At 37.8% G+C, this 18,963-nt stretch overlaps 1 protein-coding gene across 8 annotated transcripts in view; it reads left to right on the forward strand.

Annotated features, from left to right (window-relative positions):
- The window catches only part of CACNA1D (calcium voltage-gated channel subunit alpha1 D), a 213,610-nt gene that overhangs the window by 123,019 nt on the left and 71,628 nt on the right, over positions 1–18,963 (forward strand). For all 8 annotated transcript variants that reach the window (XM_076346263.1, XM_076346262.1, XM_076346268.1 and 5 more), the window contains 11 exons: positions 880–967; positions 2,283–2,309; positions 8,930–9,090; positions 9,697–9,922; positions 10,066–10,273; positions 12,149–12,269; positions 13,338–13,452; positions 14,160–14,229; positions 14,854–14,923; positions 15,748–15,892; positions 18,281–18,410. In XM_076346263.1, the coding sequence (XP_076202378.1) occupies positions 880–967; positions 2,283–2,309; positions 8,930–9,090; positions 9,697–9,922; positions 10,066–10,273; positions 12,149–12,269; positions 13,338–13,452; positions 14,160–14,229; positions 14,854–14,923; positions 15,748–15,892; positions 18,281–18,410 (1,361 nt within the window). The remainder of the gene's footprint in view (positions 1–879; positions 968–2,282; positions 2,310–8,929; positions 9,091–9,696; positions 9,923–10,065; positions 10,274–12,148; positions 12,270–13,337; positions 13,453–14,159; positions 14,230–14,853; positions 14,924–15,747; positions 15,893–18,280; positions 18,411–18,963) is intronic.

Genomic DNA, 18,963 nt, shown 5'->3' on the forward strand with positions numbered 1-18,963 from the left:
TTGCTTTGCAGACATGGAAGTAGTGTTCTCCCCTAGGAAGTACTGAGAACTTTGGCTGTTCATCATTTCCTAACACCTTTTGACATATGTTGTCCTCCCTCTATATTTCAGTTGATTTGATGATAAATGGTGATGACCAATCTGCAAATGAATTTGTCTAAAAAACCATTAGCTACAATTGCTAACTATTCAGTAATGGTCCGCTATATGTACAATAATTCACCGTGTAACCAAACGTAAGAATCCCCTTTTTATTAGTAGTAATTCTCATCATCCTTTGTACTAACCATTCTGCCATTCCCAGTGCTCCTTCCTGTCTGTCATATAGTATTTGCAGGCACAATTACTTTCTAGCATTGTGCCTTGATACTTCATGATGGAAGTAGAAGCATAGAGCGGTCAGTATGATCAGAGTTGATAGTTCCTATTTTCAGAACTGTGATGATGTTTCTTGGAATTAATGAGCATGTTAGCAACACTTAAACTGATAAACATCTCCGAAGTGTTAACAGAACACTTCTTAAAATGAAAGGTCATAAAATCTAGCTCAGGTTTATTTCTTTACTAGGGGTAGCATGCTCTTTGCTACAAAACTCCTCTACATTGTATTCTGTAGTGCATTTTCAACAGTTATGTTGAATCATTGGAAAGAAACAAAAAAAGCTACGATACACTCTGGAATTTTGTGTGCTGATGGAGGACTGATGAAGTGTCTAACTTCATCTGCTATTCCTCAGATCTTCCAAGCTCTCATTAGACCTGCAAAAAGTGGAGGCATTCTTGCAATAGAACAGGAGATCACATTCTGTGTAATGAATAGATAATAATGATAGCCAATTGCTTGGCTATCAATCTAAAACAATTTCTGTCTCCTAACAGCAAGCATGCCCACCAGTGAAACTGAATCAGTGAACACAGAGAATGTGAGCGGAGAAGGAGAGAACCCAGCATGCTGTGGGAGTTTATGGTGAGTACACGGACTGTTTTCAAGTACCACCCTCATCATCTCAAAATTTAAAAGAATCATTCTTTCCCCATTGTTTGTTTAGTCAAAAGTGCTTTCAAATAGTCAAGCTTTGTATGACACTTTGGGGTTTTTTTGCCTTTCAGTAGTTTAATATTAGACCGATTATTACAGCATTAAAGCACTCATGAAATTCTCAAGTTAAGAAGATATAAACCAATTCAACTAAACTTCCAGTGGAGTCATGTTTTCCTGAAAGCTTTTATAAAATATAATTATTGTCCAAAATAATAAGAATGGAAGTCCCCTATGACATGTAAACCGAAACATTTTCTGTTAAATTGTTGTCGTGCTTTAACCCCAGCTGGCAACTAAGCACCACCCAGCCGCTCGCCCACTCTCCCCTGGTGGGATGGGGGAGAGAATCGGAAGGGTAAAAGTGAGAAGACTCGTGGGTTGAGATAAAGACAGGTTAATAGGTAAAGGAAAAGCCGCACATGCAAGCAAAGCAAAGCAAGGAATTCCTTCACTCCTTCCCATGGGGAGGCAGGTGTTCAGCCACCTCCAGGAAAGCAGGGCTCCATCACACGTAACGGTGACTTGGGAAGACAAACGCCATCACTCCGAACGTCCCCCCCTTCCTTCTTCTTCCCCCAGCTTTATATGCTGAGCATGACGCCATATGGTGTGGGATATCCCTTGGGTCAGTTGGGGTCAGCTGTCCCGGCTGTGTCCCCTCCCAGCTCCTTGTGCACCCCCAGCCTGCTCGCTGGTGGGGTGGGGTGAGAAGCAGAAAAGGCCTTAACTCTATGTCAGCACTGCTCAGCAGTAACTAAAATGTCCCTGTGTTATCAACACTGTTTTCAGCACAAATTCAAAACAGAGCCCCATACGAGCTGCTGTGAAGAAAATTAACTCTATCCCAGCCAAAACCAACACAGTTGTGCATGATCTGGAGCATATGTATTTTTTAGGCAATAACTGAATGTATGGGAGTATTTCTGTATCCCATGGTGTTTGTTATTTATTTGCTCAGATTTTCATGACTTCCAAGCAGCTTCTGCATGAGCAGTGTATTTACTTAGTTTTAAAGGAGGTTTCCTTTCTTTCACTTAGAAAATTTGTAAAGCTTTAGGAATGGTATTTTAGAAAATAAATAACTGGCAATAGAATTTCAGCATTCATGATGCATTTTGTTAAAAGCTTGGGTTTATGTATATGTAATTCCAGTGTATTGATTTGCAAAATTCTAAAGAGAACCAATTTGTGTTAATTATTTTTTCCACATTCTTAAAAATGTGTTTTCCTTTTCTTCTAGTCAAACCATCTCAAAATCCAAGTTCAGGTCAGTATTTTCCTCTCTCTTCATCACTTTTTTTCCTTGTGACTATTTCACATCATGATGATCTAATATAATTGTTCTTTATTTACTGCACTTTAAATTTTACTGTGTGAAAATTCTTCCTAACAGTTACTGGTGAATACAAAAGTAAATTATCCATGAATGCTCTTGGAAATCAAACACCCTGATTTGCTTTGCTGATATTTGTGGCTCTCTTTTCAATTACTAGGAGCATTTGGGAATATGAGCTTCTATTTTCAAGTATGATTGCAGAAGGGAAGTGTTGTAAGCAAAATTAAGAATTAATAGTCCCGATATTGTAGACACTGGATGTGCCAGTACAAAACCAATAGGTTTCTTTATTTTGATTTTATTTTCCAGTCTTATAGGCCATATATTTAGTAATTAGAAAGGGTAATTGCAAAGAAGAGATACCTCTTTCTGTTTAAAAAGGTTAGGTTGCTCCATGAAGGAACAAAAAAAAAAGAAAAAAAAGCTATGTGATTTAAGGTAAGTAATCAAGTGGTAGACTTAGTGAATCACAGAGGGCAAAGACACTCCTGCAGCTGCAGACAACCCACAGAATAAATATTTTTCACAGAAAATTTTCGGTGGAAAAAAGGGACAATCAAGAAGATTTGGCAACATCTGGCATCAGCAGTTTTGGCAACATCTGGAACCATTCCAATTTTTTAACCCTAGTAAAACTGATTTCAGTGTTGGATATGTAGCAAGTAATTCATTGGTAACAGCAGTGTATTCTCCTTGCAGCAATGAAGAGGAATAGCATACCCAGGTTTACTCTACTAGCCTTACTAGCTCTAATGACCTGCCAGCGCTGACCAGTTGCAAGCAGTTGGAGCGGACTTGTGTTCCTTCTGAATAGTCTTCTTTCTTTTTTGAAGAGCTCCCAGGCAACAGTTAACTGGTGCTTTTCTACACTGAGAGTTTTTTCATGTGACGCTATGATCAAGCTTTATTTTGTCATCCCTTTCAGCCAGCAAACTGGTAACAGCATATAAATGTGCCTCACTCTGCTGAAGACTGTGGCCAATGGAGATCTGGCCGTTAAGGATGGTAGCGAATACACAACTAACTTTTTAGAATTTTCATCATTAGTTGTAAAAGCTGTATCACTTCTTGTATGCCTTCTGCTACAGAAACTGGCCTTAGCTACACCAACTGAATGGACCAGTTGTGTCCTTGTGGACCTTTGAGCTTAACCCTTCATGAGAATGATGAGAGATGAGACTGCTTTAGCTTAATAAAGAGAAGCAATTCAGTATGCTATGGTCTGTAATTTCTTTTGCCGTTGCTTCCAGTTACCATAACAGTAGAACAAATGGAACAATTTGTTTAGTATTTCATTAGCTGAGAATCCCAAACAAGCATGATTATTTTGAATCATGGGATTGTCTCCAGTCAACCTTATAGCATACTATTTATTGCTATGAAGCCTACTCATGCTGGTTTTAAAGGAGAAACTCAAATATGAAGTGGTCGCATGAAACTTCAAATACCAGGCAGTGCAGTAGACTGCCATTATACTACATTCTCCAAGTTTGGTCTACTTGCACAGTGGGGACTCATAGAAGCATTACAGAGAAAGCACAAAGTAATACCTACATTCTGAACCATGCCCATTATTCATATTTTAAGGAAAAAGAGAACTCCAGAAGCTCTGTTAACTGAAAGCTGCTACCTCATCTTTGAGAAAGGAGAATTTCTACCCAAACCTGATGTTTTTAATAGTCCAAGTAGTGAGTAATAAGCAGTCAGTGCTATCCATCTCTACAATCATTGTTCATAATCAACATGTCAATTTGAAAGAAAACTTCTTTGCAAGCCAAAAAGTCACCAAAGTATCTCCAGCTGTCTAGATTCTGCTACTGTCCTAAATGTCTTTTGCATGAGCTCTTTGATCAGAACCTGTTCTTGTGGCGTTAAAAAACACAAGTCACACAGAAGTTCATTCATACATGTATTGCTGCATCTCTTCACAGAGGTTGTGGCAATCGGCAACGGGATGTTGGTGTTTCTCATTTGGAGGAGCTGCAGCAGTCTGCAGCTGCTTGAGGTCTTCAACCATACTTAAACTTTTTAAGCTGAATTTGGTAATGGGAATTCCCCTTTCAACTTTCATGTCTTTACTTGTATTGGAGAAAGATCTATCCCTTTTAACTTAATGAATCCATGTGAGGAGTAGTTTTGAGGCAACAGAGCTCAAAATTATAGTTGTGCCATTGTCTTCCAAACAGATGTGGCTTGCACCATGTCCCAAACTCCTAAAAACAGCTGACAACATCTGTTATCAGAGAGAAAAAGCACTTTGAAGAGCTGCTGGCTCTGCAATGCCACTGAGAACAAAGTGTATCTGCTCTTCTATCTCTCTAAGGATCTGCAGACTCACGGTTCTCATCCCATTGCTTCTGGATACCTAACATCTCATATTTGCAAAATCAATTTTTCTGATATGTCAGAAGAATGTAATTTTGGTGTTTTTCATTGGAATCACTAGTTTCTAAAAAGTTCAATTTACCTAAAATACAGAAACTCTCAGTTCTGCAGCAAAGCCCTAGATTATGTGTTCAGCTGTCAGGGATGTCCTATTAGGATGTCCAAAAAGGACTGTTGTGGTTTAACCTCAGTCGGCAACTGAGCACCACACAGCCGCTCACTCACTCTCCCCACCCGGTGGGATGGGGGAGAGAATTGGAAGAGCACAAGTGAGAAAAACTCATGGGTTGAGATAAAAACAGTTTAACAATGGAAATAAAATGATACTACTACTACTACTACTAATAATATGATAATAATAATAATACACAAAGCAAGTGATGCACAGTACAATTGCTCACCACCCGCCGACCGATGCCCAGCCAGTCCCCGAGCAGCGGTCCCCCCGGCCAGCTTTCCCCAGTTTATGTACTGAGCATGACGTCAAATGCTAAGCCAAATGCTAAATCTTGGTCTAATTCTCACTCTTCTGGCCTGATCCTCGCTCCAACTTCGGGAATGTTATTCTGCAATGGCAGTACACTGTGTTTCAGGGCAAAGTAAATCAGGACATAGCTTATCAAGGATATTGGTTTGACCATAAACATCTTTGCCTTTGGATCAAAGTAGAAAATGCTTTTTATTGCAAGCTAGCCTACCTGCTGTACCACAAGTGAAAATAGAAGTTAATCTTTGGAAATACGTTTCTATACAGTCAGATGGTATTTGGTCAAGAGATAGCAGTTATCTGCCAGTTTAGTAAGTGAAGGTGTATATCAGCCACACATTATGCAAGGATATATGGGTAAATATGATCTGTGCTGCATGTTTGTAATCTTCCAGGTGGAATTTGAAATGTTTTGATACTAGAACAACTGTGTTTTCTCCTCACATGGAAGCGACAGAGCTATGATTAGAGGAAGATGGGGATCCACTAGTTGAAGAGATTTGTGCACGTTGTCCTCTGTGAAGATCCCTCTTTTTAAGAATTCGCTTCCTCATTTGTCAGTATGATTATATGATCACATTAACCTTCAAGTCATGCTAAAAAGCTGGTGCTATGCCCTGAATCCTGTAACTACAAAAATGAGGAATGGAAAAATAATCTCAAAGGCTTCTATTTTTTCATGAGTGAGCACTGTGGTGCAATTTTCTGTCCCATACTTTATAAATAAGAGCAGTGAAGTCTAGGGTCTCTGCACAGATGTTAGCACCCACAATTACAGAAGAATTCATCTTGGGCATTAATATTTACTTCTCCGTGAGCTTACTAGTGAAAATATGAGGCATGCCAGTTTTGCAGATACAGGGATTATGTATGCGGTTCTAAACAGAAAGTCCAGTTTAGAAAAATACCATGTTGTAATGAAAGGCTGCTGATACAAAATAATCTGAAAATGAACATTCCTACCTTTGCGTAGGTCTAGTAGCGATACACAAACACACATGAATAGCAAGTAAACAAACTAAACTTCATAGATTCTGCATGACTGACTGTCTGCCTGACACTGATTTCAGAGTCAATGCAAGGCTGGATTTCCCATGTGTGGATTCAAATTTAAGACCAGGGCCTAAAGGACCACCTAAACATGAATACCTGAGTGAATGAAAGTGAAATTGGGAACACATTTGTAAGAATAATGATTTGCTTCTAAATAGTTACGAAGCAAATATGATAAATTATTTAATGAGAACAAAAGCAGTGAATAATTTGGTTTGTTGTAACAAACTGTCAACTATAAGTGTCCTCTGTGATTTTAATATTTATTCAACTGCTACATTTTGTCAAAAATGCTTGATAATTTCGTGAAAGCAATATTGTATCACTGCAAATTTATGAAAATGGAATTTCTCTTCAAAATAAAAGGGTACATTTCATTCTTCCAGAAAAAAATCATGCTATTTGGTTAAAAGTAGGAGGGGCGGTTACTAAAAAATAGAAAACTGTTGAGTGAAAATAATGTAATTGGTTTTCCTATTTTATATAATAGCCACAGGTTTTCCTGCACAACAGGCCATCTACTTCAGTCTGCTACTTACTGTTTATTTCTTTACTTGTACCAGTCTAATGAAGGTAGAAGATTACTCCTATTCACCTTGAATTTTTGCTTTATTTCTGTAGGCTTTTTACATATACTTATATTATTCATACACTTCTACACGTGAGTGCCATTGCACACCCTTTGGCAGCATTTTCAGATGGGCACCACTTAGTTATACTGTTTTGTCACTGATTCCACAGACCTTTTGGGAAAAAAAAAAAGCCCCATTGGCTTCAGAGTTACACACTTTGAGACTGCTTTTGGCTCCTTTGAGTAGAGATATACAAACAATATTGTTCTTGTCTCATTGATTTCATTGATAGGATGTTCTGTAAGCATAAAAAAAGGCTGTTTTACCTACCCAGGGAGTGAACCATCCTGATGATGGCCATGGACATAGTGCTGTTTATCAAGGGACTGGCAAGATAAGAATGATCTTGAATACCATGTAGTTTTAGGTCAGGACAGGATATTTTTCCTTTATATAGCTAAAATATTGTAAAGGCTTGAAACATCTTTGTACTGATGTCTGAAACCAGTATTAATTTCCATTACTACAAGTACAAATTTAAGGTGCATAAGGAAAACTCAGTTAATGCTTGAATGCAATGCCAAGCTCAGTTATTTTTATGGTGGTGGTACTCATATTGTTTCTGTTTTCTGAGGCAGATTTAAAGCATTTCTGATTTTATACATACTAAATACAATACCTGCCAATTCAGACAATAAAGTATTAAGAAATTCACCTAGTGAATGTAACAGTTTTCAAAAGCCATAGTTCCATGTTTTGGTACTGCCAAAAGGGCTGCAGTGCCTTTCCCCTGTCTCAGCCACTCATTCTTCCTGCTCTTTCTGTGATGCGGCAATACAAGGAATTGGATCAAACAACTGACCAACTAAAATCAACCCAGAAAAAAAGAAGTTGGTTTCCACCAGTCAATTCTCAGGTCTAGCTCACTTCATTAGGGCTAGTTTTGGCAAAATGGAAATGAGAGGGCAGAACAAGGAGAGCAGACCACCCCTTTCCATCTCACAACAGATTTATGCTAGACTGGCTTGATAGTAAAACTATAGAGGAAGAAGCTTATACATGTACACTCTTCTCAGTTCTTTGCTATTTTAAGGCTAGGTCAAGCTTCCATTGGAGTCTGTGCCTGCTCTGTCCCTTGAATTTTGGATGAAGCAGTTGTCAGTTCCTAAAATTTTTTATCTGAGCCCACGGCGGTAGTTTTGGATGTGTGAATTTTATATGCCTCCCTTTTAGGTAATATCAATTGCTTCCTAATCCTTCTCTTCCTATGACCCAGCAATATATTTTCTTCCTGTTTCACAAATGGAAATGTAACTCAAGGAACCTAATTGGTTTACTAAAGTTCCCAGAAGTGAAGCAGAGAAATTAAATCTAGTTTTATGAGTACAAAGCTGAGCTAATACCCTCACTTGTGAGTCCAACTCCTATCTAGATAGGATCTGTTTACTTGTCCTTGATTGTCACTGTTACTCATTTCACAAATGTTTGCCCACTGACACAATTTCAAGGCACATGAGTGGAAATCTGACACATCAGTGGAGTCACTGACAGATTTCTAACGTCGTTATAGGGTAGATTTCTAAAAGTTGACCTCAACATTCCTGCCTTGTTTAATCCTGCCAAAATTGTGCCCGTGGTTGAACTCAAAGCCTACATTTTCAGACTAAATGTAATCTGAATTCTAAGTTGCTTCATTGGCTTTTCTTTACTGCTGTTAAGTGTATGGGGCCTGGGAAGACAGATACATCGCTACTCAATGAAATGTTAAATGCAGGTTAATCTAATTATGTCACAGGCAATTAGAGTCTCCAAAAGTTGTGGTTTACATTTAAAAATCTATAATGAAATCTAAAAAAGGAATAACAAATTAGCACTCCCTAGTCTGCAACTGGTAATAATTTACACAACTATCTGAAGTATTGTGCACATATTTACGTAAACACACCTGCTCACACATACATACTTGCACTATGTTTTCTACACAGAAGAAACCCTCCTTAAGTTCATATGTGTTTTCTGTATAATAATAAATTTGTTTTTATTTGAACTTTCAGTCGACGCTGGCGTCGCTGGAATCGATTTAATCGAAGAAAATGTAGAGCTGCAGTAAAATCTGTCACATTTTATTGGCTTGTTATTGTCTTGGTCTTTCTGAATACATTAACTATCTCATCGGAGCATTATAATCAACCTGACTGGCTGACCCAGGTCCAAGGTACAATCAAAAATTATTTGTCCTGTTTTTGACTATGGATACTTGCATTCTATCAGTGCCTACTTTTGTACTTTGCCATTTTGTTGTTGTTTGCTGTCCTGAAGGATATTCAGCCCAGCCAAAGGGAGATACAAGAAATGACTGAATGTGTGTGATTTCCACAACTTAATGGCATAACTTAACAGCTTAATGGTATACCGGAAAAAAATGACAATACTAAATTGTCAATACCTGTACTTTTATTGTTAAACCATGCTTGAAAGATGAGGAAGGAGATGGGAACTGGCACAGCAGAACACACTGTGGGCTGTGATGCTTAAGTTACAGTGTTTACTCAAGGTGTGAGTTGAGCAGCCATGAACTGCACAATGGATTGGAAGGATGAATAGTTCAGAGGTCGCAGGAAGCTTTACATCCTTGTGTAACTTTTGCCACTTAGGCATCAAATACAATCCAACATAAAAAACCAGTACTTCCTTCCTTCTTAAGCAAAAGGCTGTGACCTAGTATAGAAAGTATAGTACTAATAAGTTAAAATAAAAATTGAATCTATGAGACAATTCAGGAATGTCTTTCTTTTTTCTTTTTTTTAATATTTTGTTCCAGATATCGCAAATAAAGTTCTTCTGGCTTTATTCACCTGTGAAATGTTAGTAAAGATGTACAGCCTGGGCCTACAGGCTTATTTTGTTTCTCTTTTTAACCGCTTTGATTGCTTCGTTGTTTGTGGTGGCATTGTTGAAACAATTTTGGTGGAGTTGGAAATTATGTCACCCCTTGGAATTTCAGTGTTTCGCTGTGTTCGTCTCCTGCGTATTTTTAAAGTAACAAGGTAAGATTAACTAATACTGCTAACTTTAGGGATAGCTGAAGGGTGATCAGCAATTCTTTTGTAATACTTCATCATGCACTGCTCTTTTACTGTTTTGTTTGGGTTTTTTTGGTGTGTGTTAACACACGCATTTTAATTTATAGGCACTGGGCATCCCTGAGCAACTTGGTAGCATCCTTGTTAAACTCAATGAAGTCCATTGCTTCACTGTTGCTTCTGCTTTTCCTCTTCATCATAATCTTCTCGTTGCTTGGAATGCAGCTGTTTGGAGGCAAATTTAATTTTGATGAAACTCAAACAAAACGGAGCACCTTCGATAATTTTCCACAAGCTCTTTTAACTGTATTCCAGGTAACTTTCTTTCATCCCGTATGAAACATTTTACCTTTGATGATCAACAAAACTGTTTAAGTGATCATGTTGCCTGAAAATAAAATCACGAATACTATTTATTCAGTTTACTTTAAGTAGCATTCTGCTCATTAAATTCAGTACTCTGGTAACTCTGCACCATTTGTACCATTTGTTTCATGTCTTATTTGATCTATCTATGCAACATAGCTGTCATATTACTTCACAAAATTAAATCTCCTTTGTCCATCAAATACCAGACTAGAAAAAGAGGTGGAATGTTATTTTTATTTTAATCAAATTGTTTTCTTTAACTTCATTAGCTATATAAAAGTTCAGCTATTCCCAAGCAGGAAAAAATGAGAAGCATTGTAAGAGTGTATATTTGCATATGGGTCATATCATTTACTGTAATATAAAAATAAGTATGAATTTCTTTAAAGAGACACTGTCAGGTTTATTAAAATTTTAAAGCAAGGTGTCTGTTACTTGTGAAAAGATAGGGCCATACTCACAGTTTACTTTTCACTACTTTATGATCCTTTTTTTTATTTTTCCCAATTTGGATTCTGGAATTAGGCTAATTGGTTTCATCTTTCTAGCCATTTTCACATTCAGCTTTGCACATTACCACAATGTTTGGTTTCAGACATTGTAGGTGAGTGTTTAAAGCTGACCCTGCAAGACTCAGCTTTGTGCCAGCTTCCTGTCTCTGGTAGAATTTTCATCTGGTGGCTGCCCAGAGCAAGCAAAAAATCTTTCCATGTAATTTTGACATAAGGAAATCTTAATGAGAAATTTCCTTAAGAGGAAAAGTGTCCACATTTGACCTGGCATTGCCCCTTTAAAAAATGAAGGCTGTACTTTCAAACTCAGCTGAGTTGGATTTTTTTCAGATTTTAGGCTGATTTTCAGTTTCAGAATACACTCAGGAGCAACCAACCTGTTGGGTGCTCAATAACTGTGAAAATCAACTTGATAAGTTTAGCTCTCCAAAAATGAATTTCAGAAATTAGCATGCATATAATTTTCTCAAACAACCAATTAATTACTTGGAAGGAGAGTCAGTATTGCATGTTTTCTCAGGATAGAACTGATAATTTTTAAGAAGTTACTTAGAAATATACAAAGTGCCCCTATAACGTGCATTGTAATACCCAGAATTTTCGTTACAATACAGAAAAAGTGGAGTTGCCTCATTGTAAACTATCCTTTTAACTAATCAACAGATTTCTGTAAAATTCTTTCAGACTTCCATGAAACAATAGCCAATAAGAAAATCATGTAATTCTCCCGCAGCATTGAGGTCCATTCAGTTTAAAATAGCTACCATTTCAAAAGCTATAGCAGTAGTGTATGTGTGTGGTATGTGTATTACATAATTTATGATAAGGTGGCCAGTCCCCGTTAAAACTGAAATTGGTTAGACCAATTTGCAGGACTAAAAAATGGCATACACTAGAAAAGATTTGTGGCCACTATTTCAAAAAAAGAGAACCTTAAAACATATATTAACTTGATTTTCAAGAATGATGAACGTTTGTGGGCATTACTACATATGTGGCATTACTGAAAATCAGGGCTCTTACTTTTGCATGCCAAAATCAATAAAATTATAGGCTTCTATTTTTATTATTTTTGCCTTTGAAGTTCAGTGATGTAAATGTGTAGCATAAAATAAAAGCTAGTAGAATTAAACCCAAGCTTTCAGGAGACACTTATTTAAACGGAAATTGTAAAACAATGCATGAAAAGATTATGGTATTGCTTTATGTATACAGAAGGTTAGCCTTATTGTGTATTGTGGTCAGAGGAAATGTGTTTCTCTATTGCTCTTTTTGATGTTGAGTTACTAATAATATATCTGCTTCTTAGATTCTAACAGGTGAAGACTGGAATGCTGTTATGTATGATGGCATAATGGCATATGGTGGCCCATCATCATCAGGCATGATAGTCTGTATATATTTCATTATCCTCTTCATCTGTGGTAACTGTATCCTTTGCACTCACTGGAAACATCTCCAAATGGGGCTGGGTGCCAGGGACATATGCAAAATTTCTCTAGAAGGGAGTAAATTGCAATGGACATGCAAATGCTTTCTGCATGTGCTAAGTCCTTTAAATAGACTTTTCTTTGTACACCTGTTCCCTAATGAATGAGACTCCAGTGATCTCCGAGTCTATCTCCCGCCACCACAGTGGCAGAAACCAGAGAATTTTTTTTTTCTTCCTTCAGTGGGAAAACAGCCGTGTTCTTTCTACTTGTCTCTATTTGACATCCCTCCCTCTGAAAATGCATGGATGTAGTCTGATCTCTATGGCAGTAATTTCCCGTTCATCCTTTTGACGCTTGATATAGCCCTGTTAATTCTGACACACACTGACAGTGGAGCCAGTGATCCACTGTATAGTGCAGGGACCAGATGAGAGAAATCTGCATGGAAGAATGTTGAGTCAGTTAGGATTAAGTCTGCTGAAGCATTCTCCCTCCCTGCCTTCAGTGTGTACTGGAAATACTTCCTTGGCCCCACGTAGCAGCAGAAACTAGTGTCATTCTCAGAAGTTCTTAAAAGGTCAGGAGGTGATAAAAGGGCAAAACCATTCCATTTTCTGCACTATATGGTACTTGTATCAGTATTTGTACTCAACTGATATGGACTGAAATACAGAATTTGATATAGATTGTTGTGGAAACAGAAGATAGTGCATTATAAAAATGAATTTTTCAAAATGCCTGAACAGTCTTCACTTTTAATAGACAGTGTTTCATATTTGAAACTTCCTCAGGCCAGCTTAAAGTTGAATTTCATTTATTTAAAAAATACGTCAAGTATTGTGCTATTTTAAAATTTTAAAACCTAACGGATCTCTGCTCATTTTACACCCAGTATTAATCTAGTCCATTAAATGAGTGTTATTTGCACTACGCTCCAGCATCACAAGTCTCTACACTGTAGGTTGGGAACATGTGTTTTATATCTCTCACATTGTCAGTGTTCATGCTGATAATAAACCAAACAAGTATAGTAAGGCATAATGTCCTTAAAATTATTTGAAATAGATATCTTGCTAAATGTCTTCTTGGCTATTGCTGTGGATAACTTGGCAGATGCTGAAAGTCTAAATACAGCTCAGAAAGAAGAAGCTGAAGAAAAGGAAAGGAAAAAGAATGCGAGGTAAAATAGCATGGGCATGTTGAATAAGCAGGAGAGGGAAGGAGGAGGGTACTGAATTATTTCATAAGGATTTTCTTTACTTCATATAAATGTCTTTACCATCTTGAAAATTTATTGGACTCAGGAAAAAAATGAGAGAGTTTACCTAGACATTAAAATAAGACCCAATTAGTATGATTTTAGATAAAAGTTGGGTAGTAATTGGGAAAATGGGGTGAATTAAGGACATAATGACAAGCCAACTGATATTTAAACATTGCAACGGTAGGATTTATTGTGCAATTAGAACAAGAATGTATCTGTTGTTGGCAGTGCACAACTCCCTGTGGAATCGGTTCTCTAAGCCTTATATAGGCAACAAGAAAGCCTTCATTTGAAATCAGTGCAGGCCTGTTGAAGTCAATGCAAGTTGTTTGTTTGAGTCCAAGGGCACAGTTTATCCCTCTAGAAAGGAGTAATGATCATGCATTGAATTTTTTAGGGATTAGCTTCTGGAATTATATTCAAAACTATAATCTTTTAAATGGATCATTGCATTCAAATGCAATAGATTTTATTGCTCTGACACCTGCAGCTGTGCAAATAATTTTAAATATTTTACTATATGGTTTTAGGTATGCTCTCTTTTCATAGAATGGGTATAGCTCACTTAAAATCTTATGTCTTTACATGACGTGCTTTGTAATTGTTATTGTATTGTTTTGTAGAAAAGAGAGTCTGGAAAATAAAAAAAGTGAGAAGTCAGAAGGTGACCAAAAGAAGCCGAAGGATAGTAAGGTGTTTATTCTAAAAATTGTGTCTTTTCTAAGAAGCAGTTTTACTAATTTTGCTAGGGAGTACTTTTCAAGAGTGCTGTGCATTGTACAATTTCTTCTATGAACACATCATCCCTACGTTTTTTTCCAGGCAAAAGAAACTTAGTTCTGATGCTTTGCATCCTCACAGAATCTCTTAAACCAGAAAATCCTTTTGGTTTCAGGATATCCTGAGAAGGGAAGTTCTTAGAGCGTGAAATAGTTAATGTTAGAAAAATTTGACGTTATTTTAAGATCCCTGTAGGTATTTTGCCTGATAAATCCGGTGGAAGATACTAATAACTGATTAACTCTTAGTACAATGTTCAAACATTCTTGCTAATTTTTACCAAAGCCTGTTGGTTATATTCTCATTGTGATCTACACAGCCAGAAGAATGTGGATACTATAGAAAAATCATCTTTTAAAAATATGTATTAAACTGTTAGCTCTCTTCTCAGTTACCCTGTTTCAGAAAACTCAGACTAAGCGTAGGGATTGCTTCCCTGACTTCAGAGGCTTATTTGGTTTGCTTTCTGTTGAACTTTATACTCGAAGCTGTATTTAAATCTAGTTTTCTTCTTGTGCATCCCTTTCATTGCTGTAGGTGACAATTGCTGAATATGGAGAAGGAGAGGATGAGGATAAAGATCCCTATCCACCCTGTGATGTACCAGGTATATGAATACCAGCCAGAAGACAAACACATTTAAGTTTGTTTGCTAAAATATCCTAAACTTGTTCTTGCTGAACACTGAATCAATTCCTTTGAAGCCGGTTGTGCTCTGTTATCAGTGGATAAATGGGCCTGTAAGCTGCTAAGTATTATCTTTTCCTGCAGCTTCCTAGACAGTACAAAGAGCATATGAGAGTTAAAATTGTGAGCCTGAAGACTGCTGTGGTAATACTACCTGAATGTGAGAGCAAATTCTAAACTTTTCTGAAACGTTTGGCAGAAGAGGACATTCCAGGGCTGATGATGTTCGATCACTTTTGTCTTAGCTTCTTCCAGTCCAGTGAACATACTTATCTAAAAATCAGTTCTGTCTGATTGTCTGGATGCCTGTTACAGAAATCTGCCCTACCTTTTGAGCACTCAGTGCTCAAACAGTGCGCAGAGCTCAGCACCCCTACAACACAGCTGACGTAGGGCACCCCTACAACAAGGACTGACGGTCAGGGGCTGAGCTTAACTGGGACTCCAGAGCCCATGTGTAGGGGGTGTGAGTGGAGACCCCAGATGAGGCTGGTCAGGGCGAGTAAAGCCTATTAGTGTACTCAGGGCACTTAGGCACATGCCCATATATGCACATAAACATGTATATAAGCTCATGACAACTATATGGATGTTCATATATTGATTCATAGATTTTTAAAGCCATGCTTTGAATATATATTTCCTATAAGCCATATATATTTTAATAGAAGCCGTGCTTTTATATTGTTATGAACAAAACCTCAATGTTTTTTATTTTATAGTAAAAAAGTGTTTAATTTAAAGTAGGTGAAGATGAAGAAGATGAAGAGGATGAACCAGAAGTACCAGCAGGCCCACGTCCCCGGAGAATATCGGAACTACATATGAAGGAGAAGATAACACCAATCCCTGAAGGGAGTGCCTTCTTCATTTTCAGCAGCACCAACCCGTAAATATAACTTTGAAAAATACTGGTTTATTCCATCAAGGTTTAGCAGTGAAGGAACAGGCCTCCTTCCAATGAGCTTAGGAATAGAACTCCAGTATCTTCAACAGGAGAGAGATTGGCTTCTCTCCTAAAATTTTCTGAATGGCTTGGTAAATGGGAAGAATTTGATAAAGATATTAATTTGCTTCCCACTGTTGAAGATAATAGCATTTTGTAGATATAGTCTGTCAAGTCTGCACGTCTGAAAAGTACCCTTTAACGTATATTAGCTATTTAGTATGTTAGTCACTGGATATAAAAGGTGTGATGTTAAGATCTGAGCATCTTTTACGTGAGATAGGATTCCTAGGAACCCTAGGAACCTCTGTGGAGCTGTACAGGTAAGGAAGGAGAAGATCAAATAAGAGAAAAAGAGAAAAGGAGAAAGGAGAGATATATATATTCCTCTTGCGGTAACCGCATTTTCCCAGATTCAAGTAAACACTGAAGATAAAGACAAATTATTTCAAAAATCAAGAACAATAATAGTTGGATTTGGGGGGGAATTGGAATCTTTCACTGCTTAGTCCAACTCCAGAGCATTTGAAGTCCTACACTGATGAAGAAAGCAAGCTTCTGTAGTCAGTAAAAGTCATTACTGATTGTTGGATGGAAGTGAACAAGTGAACTAAATTCAGTTCCTATAGGCTGAACATAGCTGTTACGTTTATATATAGCAATTTCATGAGCAGTCTTAGAAGGGAGCTTGAGAGTTATTTGGCACAGGAGAACGCTGTCTTCTCGGTGGTAGAGCTCATCACAATTAAGTTTAGAAGATGTTGTGATGATCAAGATACAATGTTTTGGGCTTGTATCTTATTCATTGCATGGGTTGTCGAAAACTCTTCAGAATTTTCAAACAAACTGGAAAAACAGCTATTTAAACTAGTAATTTTAAGAACACATACGCTGAATGCAAAAACATAAGATTTGTTGAACATGTCAAATTGCTTTTGGCCTCAACTAATGCTACATATTTTCATCCCAAAATGGCCATCTTACTTAACTGTCTTGGTTTAACCCGGCAGGCAGCTAAACACCACACAGCAGTTCGCTCACTCCCCCCCGGTGGGATGGGGGAGAGAATCAGAAGGGTAAAAGTGAGAAGACTCGTGGGTTGAGATAAAGACAGGTTAATAGGTAAAGCAAAGCAAGGAATTCATTCATCACTTTCCATCAGCAGGCAGGTGTTCAGCCATCTCCAGGAAAGCAGGGCTCCATCACACGTAACGGTGACTTGGGAAGAAGACAAGCACCATCACTCCAAACGTCCCCCCCTTCCTTCTTCTTCCCCCAGCTTTATATGCTGAGCATGACATCATATGGTGTGGGATATCCCTTGGGTCAGCTGGGGTCAGCTGTCCCAGCTGTGCCCCTCTCCCACCTTCTTGTGCACCCCCAGCCTACTGGCTGGTGGGGTGAGAAGCAGAAGAGGCCTTGACTCTGTGTCAGCACTGCTCAGCAGTAACTAAAACATCTCTGTGTTATCAACACTGTTTTCAGCACAAATCCAAAACAGAGCCCCATACTAGGTGCTATAAAGAAAATTAACTGTATCCCAGCCAAAACCAGCACGCTAAGATACACTATGCTCAAATCATCTACTTAGTAACAGGAGAACAAATTTTCCCCAAGAACCTTCTGATTCTTCAGCAGAATTTAGACAACTTCAGTGTTAGTCAGTTATAAACCTGATCCTGCTTTTTTGCCAATTTAATCCCGGACCTACTCTACCAAGGTGCTCAATAGCATTTTTAATAACTGTGTGCTCAGTGACTCTAAGCATATGTACAGTTTCACTTCTTACGTGGCTGCAACTTAGCAGCTCTGTAATCTTCAACGCCCACTTGTCCTCTAACTCTATAAGAAAATCTTCACAGGCGACTCTGATTTGGATTGAGTCTCTAAGTAGCACAATGAGATCTGCAGCCTAAGCCACATCTCACCGTATGACTATTTTTGACAGCTTTAATAAGAATCAAATCAAACTGGGGATCTGAAATGACATTATCTAGCATTGGTCCTTTTGACATTGGCCTATGTGTGTGCACAGTGGTACAAACGCTGGAACTTGTAGTGGCATTCATAACCCATAGAAAACTAACAGGAGCTGGGAAATCCTCTCTCAGATTCCTTTGATAAGTGCGTCTTCACTACAGGTGGATTGGATTTTGGATTTATTTACATTTTTAGAAATCAGAGCTATAACTTAAGCATTTGCACTGCTTTTAGCTACTGGTGGTTGCTCTGTTCTGTCATTGTTGTCAGAGTCATAGAAAATATGTTGTATATTAGCCATCTGCTGAGTTCTATTTGCACACATGGTATATTTTTGTATCTCCTCTTCAGAATTCGAGTGGGATGCCACAGACTCATCAATCACCACATCTTTACCAATCTTATCCTTGTCTTCATCATGCTGAGTAGTGTTTCCCTAGCAGCAGAAGATCCAATTCGCAGCCACTCTTTTCGAAATAATGTAAGCCCTTAATTTTTATGTCTGAAGATAAATACCTCCTCACAGGATAACAATCCTTTGGGACTAGTGCCTGTTTTCTAATTTTCAAGTTAAGAAACTTTCCTTTTCCTTTTTTAAGTCATACATTTGTATTTTTTTGCTTTAAAAACCATAAATCTTTAAAGACAAGTAACTTTATTGATGGAACATCATAGATATTAGAACCATTTATTATGTACATAATGTTTTTCCTTTGTAGGCTATTAATATATTGGAATAAAATATGCTCAAGCTGAGCATAATCTTTATAATTTCCATGTTTTTTCATAATTTTCAGCTGGTGTACCTGATATGCATTTCCTGAATCACTCTTAGTGCCTCGCATTGTTTGACACTGATTTAAGATTGCCAGTTAAAATTATCGCTGTTTATAACATGTTGGGAATAGCCTCTGACCTGTCCTCTCTTCTCCTTCATTGACTCTATTGTATGGTCTTGGGGAACTCAGAGTATCAGTCTGTTACTGTGTGTATGCATTTGTAAGGATATTACCTCTTCTTTCAAAGAAGCTAGT

This window comes from Aptenodytes patagonicus, chromosome 8 (genome assembly GCF_965638725.1).
Source record: "Aptenodytes patagonicus chromosome 8, bAptPat1.pri.cur, whole genome shotgun sequence".
In the NCBI taxonomy this organism is placed as follows: Eukaryota; Metazoa; Chordata; class Aves; order Sphenisciformes; family Spheniscidae; genus Aptenodytes; species Aptenodytes patagonicus.